Raw genomic sequence first — 13889 nt, 5'->3', positions numbered from 1 at the left:
TCCAACTGGGATAGCTGAGATGGTAGAATTAGTGTGTGCCGAAGTGGCATGGAGCAATGAGTTCACAGACGTCGGCCTCCTGTAAACATCCGTCTGCAAAGCCATTGCCCCATCCACAAAAATCCTGATGTCTAAGAAATCAGTTTCACTGGCACTGTAATTGAACGTCAATCTAATGTTGTACGTATTGTCATTGAGTTGGTCCGTGAACTCCCCGAGCTGGGATGGTGTGCCGTGCCATATGATGAACAAGTCATCGATGTATCTAACCCACAACTGAGCCATGGGGGCAGCCCATGTGCCTCCGCCTTCAAACAGACCCCTCTCCCAGTACCCGAGAAAAAGGCCTGCATACGAAGGCGCACAGGCCGCGCCCATGGCAGTCCCCTGCCTCTGCAGATAGTATCTATCTTTAAAGACGAAGAGGTTGTGGGTTAGCACATATTCGAGGAGTTCAAGGACCAAATCGCAGACACGGCTATCCCAATTGCTTACACCCAAGAAAAAAATGGACAGCCCTCAGGCCATCATCATGCCGAATGCAAGTATATAACGACTCGACATCGGCTACAACCAAGAGGGTTTCAGAGTCCACATGGATCCCGTCAATTCTCTTCAACAACTCCGTAGTGTCACGTATATAGGATGGAAGGGTCTCGACTAATGGTCTTAATAATGCTCAATAAATTGGCAAATCGGACTACATAACCCCTCCATCCCAGACACGATAGGTCTTCCAGGTGGGTTGACGGGATCCTTGTGGACCTTGGGAAGTAGATAAAACGTAGGAATCTTGGGGTATTTAGTAAACAGCCCCTCAAAAACCCTCTTGGTTATAATCCCTTGGTCGAGGGCATCATTGAGGATGAGATAGAGCTCGACTGAGAACGAGACCAAAGGGGAGGAATCCAGTTTCGTATATGTTAATTTATCACGCAGCTGTCTGTGGGCCTCCCTCTCGTACATATCAATTGGCGTCTTATTTAAGATCCGGTTCTTGGGACTGTGAGTTAACCCGCCTTGATGAAGCTGTGATGTGCGACGCGAAACGCGCGTTGGTTGGGTCTTTTTGATTTGTGGGGCGCAGTTGCGACGCTCTTTTAAGAATGGGTGAGCATTTGACTTAAGGCTTGATCTACCTTCACTGTTTTTTTTGCACTCTATTTATGAGGCCTGATGTATATACCCATGTCTTTGATAAACTTATGAGCGTTCTTCTCTGCCCCACTTATCTTTGGGTGTTTCCCCCTTGTAGCACTACTTTTACCTGTATGTTCTATTAATACATGCTTTTAAACGTGTGTGACGTTTTGTATCAATAAATAAATTTCTCATTTTTGCCTTATAAAAACGACTGTCCTTTCTGGTTTCATATGCTAAAATGGAGTGGTTTCTTTGAAAAACTTTGATAATGATGATGTGCCTTTTGGTCAAATATATAACATAACTATTTTGAACATCTGGAAGAATGATTGTCCAGAGGAGAAAAGGTGAGCGCTGCCATGTGTCCCAGTGTCATGCCAACAGTAAAGCATCCTGAGACCATTCGTGTGTGGGGGCTTCTCATCCATGGAGGGGGCTCAATCACAGTTTTGCCAAAGAACTATGTCTTGAATAAAGAATGGGATCTATATAAAATTATATAATAACAAGAAACAAAAACCGCTCACCGCTCTGCAGGTATGCTGGAATGCACCTTTGCTCGGTCAATATCTTGGATACAGGCACGTAACCACGGCAGCAAACCGCACAATAGTGGACCACAAAAAAAACAGGAAAAAGTCCCGCAAGGTATCCACGGATAAAAATAAAATTTATCTTTTATTTATAGCATTAAAAAAAATCTGTAACGGTACTGGTATATTGATACTGATGGTACAATATGGCTCGGTGTGAGGACAACGCGTTTCGGCAATAGCGCCGATATGTCGAGGAAGGTCTTTCTGTTCTTTTCGAGAATTTGAATTTGCTCATTCTGTTTGTAGGAATTGTTGAAACTTGTAAAAGAAATTTGGTGTGTCTTTTGTTGGTTTATAACGTTTCCTTTCTTCTTTTTGTTAGTCCTTATGGTATTTAATAATGTTAACAAAAGAGAATTAACAGGAAAAGAGACATCTACAAGATAACAACAATAGAAAAAGCTGATCCATTCCTATGGTTTGTTTGTTTGTACAGTGCAGGACAGCAAAGCTCAGCTTCCCGTAATGCAGCTGCGTAAGGTGTGGGCAGAAGCTGTCCATTATGTGTCAGGCTTAAAGGAGGATTACAGCCGTCTATTTCAGGGCCAGAGGGCAGCCATGTAAGTTGTATAGTCCTGATTGCTTTATGGATATGGTATCCTAAATTGTTTTCTATAACGTTACATGTAATTTTAGGCTTAGTTTACTGCGGTATAATACCAATCTAACAAAGATGAAAAATACAATGGTGTCTGCCTCTCAGCAACTAGAAGCCAAGCTGCAGTTCTTCAAAAAAAGCATTGAGATTGACCTGGAACGCTACAGTGATCAAATGGCCTATGGAATCTGTGAGTTACATGGGTGACTTGTCAGATATATTGTATCCTGTTAATGTCATAAATGCTTAGAAATGTACTTAAACGGGTATTCCAATCTCCAAGGTCCTATCCCATTATGTAGTAGGCGTAATAATAGCAAATACCTCCAATTTTTGAAATATTGTATACTTCTTCTGCTCTCAAAATAAAAAAATTGGGATATACAGGAGTCCCACAGTCAAAATATTCACAGACTGAAATTAACTTCCAAATTTTTTTTTATTCAAAACCCATTAAAATAAAACAACTGCAAACATCAGTGATATCTTTAACCAAACAGAAACATAAACACAAAGAAAGTTGCTTGAAAAAGACAAGAACCCTCCAAAGGTGGAAATTAGACCCTAGGCTAGCTCTTGACTGGCTCTGAGGTCATCGTGCCTAACGCAGAGGTTTAAACGCTAAAGATATGTTGATAGAATGGTGCCCCTGTTGCATGTAGACTCCCCCTGCACGTCCTGCCTGACCCTGTACACGTGATGAGTGCAAGTGTAATATCAGGTAGATGTGTTGTAAATAGACGGAAAAGGAGATAACACAAGGTCCTTAACATATAAACATATGTAACTGATATAACAAACATAGTAAGAAGGGGGCAGGTAGACCACCCCTTAAAAAAATTTTTATAATGCACTCAACGCATTTGCCCTCTGAAAAAAACAACGGTTCTTTATGGGTATTTTACCAGTTTCAGATATAAACAGCAATAATAGAGCCAAATGGTACATAATCCATTACAAACATGCCCCATCAAGATATATAAGCATAATGCAACAATGTTCCAGATATCTTGCCACCACAATACTGCATAAGATGTGTGTATGTACCGTATTTTTCGGACCATAAGACGCACTTTTTTTCCTCCAAATGTTGGGGGAAAGTAAGTGGTGCGTCTTATGTGAATGTGGCTGCGGGGAATGTGGGTGCTGCGGTGGAGCGGGTCATCGGGGGCACGAGCAGGCTGTAGCAGTCTGCCGTGACCACGTGGATCCGCTCATTTAATATGCACGCCCATTCCCCGCCTATCATCCCTCAGCGCTGAAGCAGGCACTGACAGGTTTTCGGGATGATGGGCGGGGGATAAACAGCTGGCCCGCATAATCACCCCTGGCAACTACGGCTTGGAGTGATCATGTGCGGCTGTATTCACTGCCCCACGTGCATCATCATCAGCGCGAGGAGCAGTGAATCAGTGTACAGTACTCACCGTTCCCCTGCAGCATCGCTCGCTCTCCCGTCTGTGTCAGCGGCAGCGCCGCTGAGTGGAGCCGTCCCCGTTACCTTGCTGCATCGCGATCATCTCCTGTGTCTGTGCCGGCGGCTGGGTGGAGACTAGCGGCGCGCACAGCGATGACGTCATCGCTGTGCGCACGTGTCCACACGCAGCCGCCGGCCCGGCACTGATACGGGAGATGATCGCGATGCAGCAGGGTAACAGGGACGGCTCCTCTCAGCGGCACTGCCGCTGACACAGACGGGAGAACGAGCGATGCTGCAGGGAGTGAGGTAAGGTGAGGTGAGTATGAACGTTTATTTTTTTTATGTGCCACAGGATGCGGCCATACACCAGGATGGGGGTATAATATGAGCAGGATGGGGTCATATGAGCAGGATGGGGTCATATGAGCAGGATGGGGTCATATGAGCAGGATGGGGTCATATGAGCAGGATGGGGTCATATGAGCAGGATGGGGGCATATGCCATGATTGGTTATATAGCCGGATGCGGCCATATGGCAGGATGGCGGTATATAGCAGGATGAGGGACATATACTGTATATACAAGGCAGGAGGATCATTACCAGGATGCGGCACCTTAGTAGAGAATTTGGGGACATTACCCCCATAACAGTGTAGGCAGCAGATCCTCGCCCCATAACAGTGTGTCATGACCACACTTTTTGCTTAAAATGTTATTTCTTCAGCGCTCTATTGGGAGACCCAGACGATTGGGGTATAGCTACTGCCCTCTGGAGGCCACACAAAGCACTACATTAAAAGTGCAAGGCCCCTCCCCCTCTGGCTATACCCCCCCGTGGTATCACGGGTTCTCCAGTTTTAGCTTTGTGTGCGAAGGAGGTCAGACATTCCATGCATAGCTCCACAGATTTTAGTCAGCAGTAGCTGCTGACTGTTTCTGATGGAAGAAAAGAGGACACATATAGTGTCCCCAGCATGCTCCCTTCTCACCCCTGGATGGTGTTGTAAGGTTGAGGTACCTATTGCTGGTACAGGGCTGGAGCCTGACATGCTGTTTTCCTTCCACATCCCCTTGTAGGGCTCTGTGGAAGTGGGATCCTGCCGGCCTCTCAGCTCTGACGCCGGGCTCCATCCACAGACCCATTAGAACCTGATGGAGACGGAGCAGGAGTACGATCAGGGACAGGCCCTGCATCATACAGGTACTCTGTGTCCCCGGCAGGCACAGACACACTCCGGGCTGGCTGGGTGTTGTAGTGCGCCGGGGACCGCAACGTGGAGTTGGTGTCCCTACAGATTACTGGGGGATTGTTTGTGTTTGGGAACGCAGCGCCGACCCCCTCTGGACCGGGCGGCGCTGCTGTGACTTGTGGTGCGCCGGGGATCCGCCGTCCGCGCTTTTACGGCGGCGGCGGTTATAAATTTAGTCCCCGGCTTTTTGGGCCTAGGACGCCGGCAGCTCCGTTTCGTTCCCGCCCCCACCCTGTCATTCAGGGTAGGGGAGAGACGCTGTTCGCTAGCAGCGACGAGGGCTGGAGCCTGATTTACATGCTCCAGCCCTCTCACTTGGCACAGAGGGAAGCAGGCTTCCCGCTCTTGGCCAGGAACGCCCAGGGCCCGCCCCCCTTCCTCTCTCGAGACGCCGGCAGCCATTACATGCATGCCTGGCTGGAGGAAGGACGCAAGGCTCTGGGAGACCTGGACTAGGGGCTATCTGGCGACCACACACCCGCTTTTTAAGCGGGCGGTAAGCGATTTTCTGTGCTGGTCCCTCTAGTGCCTCACTGTGTATCAGTGTACTGGGTACAGATATATAGTTATTGTATTACTTGCACTGTGAGGTGCGCTTCTGGCTGCATATCCCAGATCGCTCTGTGGAAGCAGCAACATGTCATCCTCAAAACGCAAGGCGGCCAAGGCAAAAAGGGCTGTGTATACTGCGTGTGCTGCATGTGGGGCTAATCTACCAGCAGGCTCCGATGACCCCCATTGTGTGCAATGCTCCGACCCGGTGCTGCTTCGCCAGCCGGAGTCAGGAGAGGTAGCGACCCAGGCTGAGACGCTTGTAAGTTCTGCCCCGGTGACAGGGACAGACTTTGCAGTTTTTGCAGATAATATGTCTGTATCTATGGCAAAAATCCTTGAGACCTTGCAATCTATGCATGGGGCTCAGTCTCTGGGCACGGCGAGGCCTCTGTCCTCAGGTCCCCCTTACTTGGAATGTATCCAGCCCACAGGGGGGTCCCCGGCTTCACAGGCCGAGGATTATGACTCAGATGATGGCCCCAGCCACCCTAAGCGAGCTCGCTGGGAAAGACCCTCGACGTCTTCACACTGCTCAGGGTCTCAGCGCAATCAGTCTCCCTGTGATGTGTCTGATGAGAGTGATCAGGAATCCACTCCTGGAACCCCTCTCAACCTGGATACCCCGGATGGGGATGCCATGGTAAACGACCTTATCTCAGCCATCAATAGGCTGTTGGATATTTCTCCCCCAGCCCCTTCAGCAGAAGAGGCGGCTGCGGAGCAGGAGAAGTTTCGTTTCCTTTATCCCAAGCGTAAATTGAGTGCCTTGTTAGATCACTCTGACTTCAGAGAATCAATCCAGAAGCACGACGCTCACCCAGAAAGGCGTTTCTCTAAACGATCTAAAGATACGCGTTTCCCTTTCCCCCCTGAGGTGGTCAAGCGCTGGACACAGTGTCCAAAGGTAGACCCCCCGATTTCCAAACTTGCAGCTAGATCCATAGTTGCAGTGGAGGATGGCGCTTCACTTAAAGATGCCAATGACAGACAGATGGACCTTTGGTTAAAATCTGTCTATGAAGCTATAGGCGCGTCGTTTGCTCCGGCATTCGCAGCCGTATGGGCACTCCAGGCTATTTCAGCTGGCTTAGCAAAAGTGGATGCTATCATGCATCCAGCAGTGCCGCAAGTGGCGCACCTTACCACGCAGATGTCGGCGTTTGCGTCTTACGCTATCAATGCGGTCCTAGAATCTACCAGTCGCACCTCAATGGCGTCCGCCAATTCGGTAGTTTTGCGCAGAGCCTTGTGGTTAAAGGACTGGAAAGCAGATGCTGGTTCCAAAAAATGTTTAACCAGTTTGCCTTTGTCTAGAGATAGACTGTTTGGCGAGCCATTGGCTGACATCATTAAGCAGTCCAAGGGTAAAGACTCCTCTTTACCACAACCCAGAACATCCAAACCTCAGCAGAAAAAGTGGCAGCAGAGGTGTCAGTCCTTTCGAGGTTCGGGCAAGACACCATTTACCTCGTCCAAAGGGACTCAGAGGACGCAAAGAAACTCAGATTCGTGGCGGACTCACACACGCCCCAAGAAAGCAAATGGAGGTACCGCTTCCAAAGCGGCTACCTCATGACTTCCAGCCCCCCCCCTCCGCATCGCCGGTCGGGGGCAGGCTCTCCCGCTTTTCCGGCATTTGGATGTCACAGGTCAAAGACCGGTGGGTGACGGACATTTTGTCTCGCGGGTACAGAATCGAGTTCAATTCTCGTCCTCCAGCTCGGTTCTTCAGAACCTCCCCACATCCAGACCGAGCAGATGCTCTGCTGCAGGCGGTGGATTCCCTAAAAGCGGAAGGAGTGGTTATCCCAGTCCCTCCTCAGGAACAAGGGCAAGGGTTTTACTCCAATCTCTTTGTGGTTCCAAAAAAGGACGGCTCGTTCCGTCCTGTTCTGGACCTAAAACGGCTCAACAAACATGTGCACGCCAGGAGGTTCCGGATGGAAACCCTCCGCTCTGTCATTGCCTCAATGTCCAGAGGAGACTTCCTTGCCTCAATAGACATCAAAGATGCTTATCTCCACGTGCCAATTGCTACAGAACATCAACGTTTTCTACGTTTTGTGATAGGAGACGACCATTTTCAGTTCGTAGCTCTTCCATTTGGTCTGGCGACAGCCCCACGGGTCTTCACCAAGGTCATGGCGGCGGTGGTAGCAGTCTTGCACTCTCAGGGACACTCGGTGATCCCTTACCTAGACGACTTATTGGTCAAAGCTCCCTCTCAGGAGGCATGTCAGCACAGCCTGAATGCTACGCTGGAGACTCTACAGTCTTTCGGATGGATCATCAACTTTCCAAAGTCGATCCTATCACCGACTCAGTCACTAACGTATCTTGGCATGGAGTTTCATACTCTAGCAGCGATAGTGAAGCTTCCGCTGGACAAGCAGCGGTCACTACAGACAGGGGTGCAATCTCTTCTGCAGGGCCAGTTGCATCCCTTGCGGCGCCTCATGCATTTCCTAGGGAAGATGGTGGCAGCCATGGAAGCAGTTCCCTTTGCGCAGTTTCATCTGCGCCCACTTCAATGGGACATTCTCCGCCAATGGGACGGGAAGTCAACGTCCCTGGACAGGAAAGTCTCGCTTTCCCAGACGGCCAAGGACTCTCTACAATGGTGGCTCCTTCCCACCTCATTATCTCAGGGAAGATCCTTCCTGCCCCCATCCTGGGCAGTAGTTACGACAGATGCGAGTCTGTCGGGGTGGGGAGCAGTGTTTTTCCACCACAGGGCTCAGGGGACGTGGACTCCGCAGGAGTCCACCCTTCAGATCAATGTTCTGGAAATCAGAGCAGTGTATCTTGCCCTACTGGCCTTCCAGCAGTGGCTGGAAGGAAAGCAGATCCGAATCCAATCGGACAACTCCACAGCGGTGGCATACATCAACCACCAAGGAGGGACGCGCAGTCGGCAAGCCTTCCAAGAAGTCCGGCGCATTCTAATGTGGGTGGAGGACAGAGCATCCACCATATCCGCGGTTCACATCCCAGGCGTAGAAAACTGGGAAGCAGACTTCCTCAGTCGCCAGGGCATGGACGCAGGGGAATGGTCCCTTCACCCGGACGTGTTTCAGGAAATCTGTCGCCGCTGGGGAGTGCCGGACGTCGACCTAATGGCATCCCGGCACAACAACAAGGTCCCGGCATTCATGGCGAGGTCGCGCGATCAAAGAGCTCTGGCGGCAGACGCCTTGGTTCAAGATTGGTCGCAGTTTCAGCTCCCTTACGTGTTTCCGCCTCTGGCGCTCTTGCCCAGAGTGCTACGCAAGATCAGATCCGAGTGCAGCCGCATCATACTCGTCGCTCCAAACTGGCCGAGGAGGTCGTGGTATCCGGATCTGTGGCATCTCACGATCGGTCGACCGTGGTCACTGCCAGACCGACCAGACTTACTGTCCCAAGGGCCGTTTTTCCATCAGAATTCTGCGGCCCTGAACCTGACTGTGTGGCCATTGAGTCCTGGATCCTAGCATCTGCAGGATTATCTCAAGGAGTGATTGCCACAATGAGACAAGCTAGAAAGTCGAATTCTGCTAAGATCTACCACAGAACGTGGAAGATTTTCTTATCCTGGTGCTCGGCCCAGGGAGTGTCTCCCTGGCCATTTGCATTACCCAAGTTTCTTTCTTTCCTGCAATCGGGGTTAGAAAAGGGCTTGTCGCTCAGCTCCCTTAAAGGGCAAGTTTCGGCACTATCCGTGTTTTTTCAGAAGCGTCTAGCACGTCTTCCTAAGGTGCGCACGTTCCTGCAGGGGGTCTGTCATATTGTGCCCCCGTACAAGCGACCGTTAGATCCATGGGATCTGAACAGGGTACTAGTTGCTCTCCAGAAGCCGCCCTTCGAGCCTCTGAAGGAAGTTTCCTTTTCTCGGCTGTCGCAGAAAGTGGCGTTTCTTGTTGCCATCACATCGCTTCGGCGAGTGTCTGAGCTGGCAGCTCTGTCATCCAAGGCTCCCTTCCTGGTGTTCCACCAGGACAAGGTTGTGCTGCGCCCCATTCCGGAGTTTCTTCCTAAGGTCGTATCCTCTTTTCATCTTAATCAGGATATTTCCTTGCCTTCTTTTTGCCCTCATCCGGTTCACCGGTATGAAAAGGACTTACGTTTGCTAGATCTGGTGAGAGCACTCAGAATCTACATTTCCCGCACGGCGCCCATACGCCGTTCCGATGCACTTTTTGTCCTTGTCGCTGGTCCGCGCAAGGGGTTGCAGGCTTCTAAAGCCACCCTGGCTCGATGGATCAAAGAACCAATTCTTGAAGCCTACCGTTCTGCGGGGCTTCCGGTTCCTTCAGGGCTAAAAGCCCACTCAACCAGAGCCGTGGGTGCGTCCTGGGCATTACGTCACCAGGCTTCGGCTCAACAGGTGTGCCAGGCAGCTACCTGGTCCAGTCTGCACACTTTCACCAAGCATTATCAGGTGCATACCTATGCTTCGGCGGATGCCAGCTTAGGTAGAAGAGTCCTGCAGGCGGCAGTGACACCCCCATAGGGGAGGGCTGTTTTGCAGCTCTAACATGAGGTATTTATTTACCCACCCAGGGACAGCTTTTGGACGTCCCAATCGTCTGGGTCTCCCAATAGAGCGCTGAAGAAGAAGGGAATTTTGTTACTTACCGTAAATTCCTTTTCTTCTAGCTCTTATTGGGAGACCCAGCACCCGCCCTGTTGTCCTTCGGGATGTTTTTTTGTTGTTTGCGGGTACACATGTTGTTCATGTTGAACGGTTTTTCAGTTCTCCGATGTTATTCGGAGTTAATTTGTTTAAACCAGTTATTGGCTTCCTCCTTCTTGCTTTGGCACTAAAACTGGAGAACCCGTGATACCACGGGGGGGTATAGCCAGAGGGGGAGGGGCCTTGCACTTTTAATGTAGTGCTTTGTGTGGCCTCCAGAGGGCAGTAGCTATACCCCAATCGTCTGGGTCTCCCAATAAGAGCTAGAAGAAAAGGAATTTACGGTAAGTAACAAAATTCCCTTCTTTCCTGTTTTCCTCCTTTAAAACCAGGGTGTGTCTTATAGTCCGGTGCAATATATATAGCGCTTTTGGTAAAAAAAAAATATTTGCCAGTACGCATCTCTGAGGCGAGGAGCGGGTGGGGGAGTGCTGTCAGGCGCCGGCGGCCGAGATTGAGGAGCTGGGGGAGGGGGTGCTGTCGGGCGGCCGGGAGATCCTGTGCACAGTTTACCTGTTGATTGACTGGGCAGCGGAAAATGGCAGTCCCCATACAGCTCCGCCCCCCCGGCCGCATTGCTGCCCCCCTGAATATAGTGACGCCTGAGCAAACTGCTCAACTTGTCCAATGGACGGTGCGGGCCTGTTTCTAATTATTCAGTTTGTAGTCTGTACGCTAATTTCAATCAAAAACTATGTAATTCAGATTTCAAAAGAAAAATAAAAAATGACTAATACTGTATAATCGTTTTTTTTCACTTGCAAAATATGCTTTTCGACTCATCTAGGCTATATTTTATAAGAAACTCCAAATTTCAACCAAATTCATCAGGATCATTAACACTAGCTGATGCAGGTTTGATAGAGCAGAACGTGGCCACCGGTTCTTCATCTATCATCTAATTTGTTTCTGTCTCCACGTCTGTTCGGGGTCTTTTGCATGCCGGAGCCGCACCGACCAAGAAATAGTGATCTCTCAATTCTCCATACCCCTGCTCCTTCCATCCTCCATTCCCCTCGTCTCTCAATTCTCCATACCCCTGATCACACTCTATCCCCCTGCATTCTTCTTCCCCCTGCACAGCCTGCCGTCCTCTGCACCCCTCTCTCACATACCCTGCACTCCTCCATCTTCTCCAGCTTTTTTTCCCGTTGGGCAAAACTCCATGGCTCCGCCCACCTGAGTTACATGTACGTGACATCATCGTAGGTCCTGCAGCTCCAGTAGCTGCTCTGCTTGTGCCTCCGCTCCACACATGGCTAATTTGTATAGTTTACAAATTACGCATGTGGACAGTGCCAGAGGTGCTGGCCCTCAGCGCTCTTCGAATTTTCCGGTACGCCATATCTGCACGTACCGCCGCAAAAAAAGCACTGTGTGTGTGTGTGTGTGTGTGTGTGTGTGTGTGTGTGTGTGTATATATATATATATATATATATATATATATATATATATATATATATATATGTATATATATATATATATATATATATATGCAGTTAGGTCCAGAAATATTTGGACAGTGACACAAGTTTTGTTATTTTAGCTGTTTACAAAAACATGTTCAGAATTACAATTATATATATATAATATGGGCTGAAAGTGCACACTCCCAGCTGCAATATGAGAGTTTTCACATCCAAATCGGAGAAAGAGTTTAGGAATCACAGCTCTGTAATGCATAGCCTCCTCTTTTTCAAGGGACCAAAAGTAATTGGACAAGGGACTCTAAGGGCTGCAATTAACTCTGAAGGCGTCTCCCTCGTTAACCTGTAATCAATGAAGTAGTTAAAAGGTCTGGGGTTGATTACAGGTGTGTGGTTTTGCATTTGGAAGCTGTTGCTGTGACCAGACAACATGCGGTCTAAGGAACTCTCAATTGAGGTAAAGCAGAACATCCTGAGGCTGAAAAAAATCCATCAGAGAGATAGCAGACATGCTTAAAGTAGCAAAATCAACAGTCGGGTACATTCTGAGAAAAAAGGAATTGACTGGTGAGCTTGGGAACTCAAAAAGGCCTGGGCGTCCACGGATGACAACAGTGGTGGATGATCGCATAATACTTTCTTTGGTGAAGAAGAACCCGTTCACAACATCAACTGAAGTCCAGAACACTCTCAGTGAAGTAGGTGTATCTGTCTCTAAGTCAACAGTAAAGAGAAGACTCCATGAAAGTAAATACAAAGGGTTCACATCTAGATGCAAACCATTCATCAATTCCAAAAATAGACAGGCCAGAGTTAAATTTGCTGAAAAACACCTCATGAAGCCAGCTCAGTTCTGGAAAAGTATTCTATGGACAGATGAGACAAAGATCAACCTGTACCAGAATGATGGGAAGAAAAAAGTTTGGAGAAGAAAGGGAACGGCACATGATCCAAGGCACACCACATCCTCTGTAAAACATGGTGGAGGCAACGTGATGGCATGGGCATGCATGGCTTTCAATGGCACTGGGTCACTTGTGTTTATTGATGACATAACAGCAGACAAGAGTAGCCGGATGAATTCTGAAGTGTACCGGGATATACTTTCAGCCCAGATTCAGCCAAATGCTGCAAAGTTGATCGGACGGCGCTTCATAGTACAGATGGACAATGACCCCAAGCATACAGCCAAAGCTACCCAGGAGTTCATGAGTGCAAAAAAGTGGAACATTCTGCAATGGCCAAGTCAATCACCAGATCTTAACCCAATTGAGCATGCATTTCACTTGCTCAAATCCAGACTTAAGACGGAAAGACCCACAAACAAGCAAGACCTGAAGGCTGCGGCTGAAAAGGCATGGCAAAGCATTAAGAAGGAGGAAACCCAGCGTTTGGTGATGTCCATGGGTTCCAGACTTAAGGTAGTGATTGCCTCCAAAGGATTCGCAACAAAATATTGAAAATAAAAATATTTTGTTTGGGTTTGGTTTATTTGTCCAATTACTTTTGACCTCCTAAAATGCGGAGTGTTTGTAAAGAAATGTGTACAATTCCTACAATTTCTATCAGATATTTTTGTTCAAACCTTCAAATTAAACGTCCCAATCTGCACTTGAATTCTGTTGTAGAGGTTTCATTTCAAATCCAATGTGGTGGCATGCAGAGCCCAACTCGCGAAAATTGTGTCACTGTCCAAATATTTCTGGACCTAACTGTATATATATATATAATATATAGACAGGCAGGCAGACAGACAGACATATTTACTCCCAATAAAGAGAGATCCATCATATGTCTATAAAGTGCCTTAGTGCTCATGTACAAATAGAAGGAAAATGTCCAAACAGGCTATAAGCCCTTAAAATGATTTTAGCCCTCCAAGCATGAGATAAGTATCAGCTGTACTCCCACAGAGAAGAGAGACTTCAGAGATCCATGTAGCATAGATGTGCACAAGGTATACCATTGAGTTTTCCAAGGAAACCTAAAGAGAGAGACCATGTCAATAATTGATTGCACCCATTTTCATTCTTATATATATTATAACCTACTCAGAGGGTTACCTAATGATAAGAATGAGTGTCCTCCAAAACAAATTCCATTAAAGTCAGACCCTAATAGTCCGAAGGTTGCGCTGAGGGATGCCTAATCTAAGTAGAAAGTGAGGGAAATAAGCAAAAAAAAACTATACAGTCCACCGCACATGCTCAGTTGCCACCCTAAA

The 13889-nt window shown here is 48.3% G+C and overlaps 1 protein-coding gene across 3 annotated transcripts in view; it reads left to right on the top strand.

Moving 5' to 3' along the window:
• Positions 1-13889, top strand: part of CHUK (component of inhibitor of nuclear factor kappa B kinase complex) — a 496520-nt gene that overhangs the window by 402046 nt on the left and 80585 nt on the right. For all 3 annotated transcript variants that reach the window (XM_075349105.1, XM_075349104.1, XM_075349106.1), the window contains 2 exons: positions 2176-2299; positions 2376-2527. In XM_075349105.1, coding sequence (XP_075205220.1) covers positions 2176-2299; positions 2376-2527 — 276 coding nt within the window. The remainder of the gene's footprint in view (positions 1-2175; positions 2300-2375; positions 2528-13889) is intronic.

Source organism: Anomaloglossus baeobatrachus, chromosome 5 (genome assembly GCF_048569485.1).
Source record: "Anomaloglossus baeobatrachus isolate aAnoBae1 chromosome 5, aAnoBae1.hap1, whole genome shotgun sequence".
NCBI classification, from domain to species: domain Eukaryota; kingdom Metazoa; phylum Chordata; class Amphibia; order Anura; family Aromobatidae; genus Anomaloglossus; species Anomaloglossus baeobatrachus.
The sequence above is the reverse complement of the archived record's forward strand: the minus strand, read 5'-3'. Positions and strand labels throughout refer to the sequence as shown.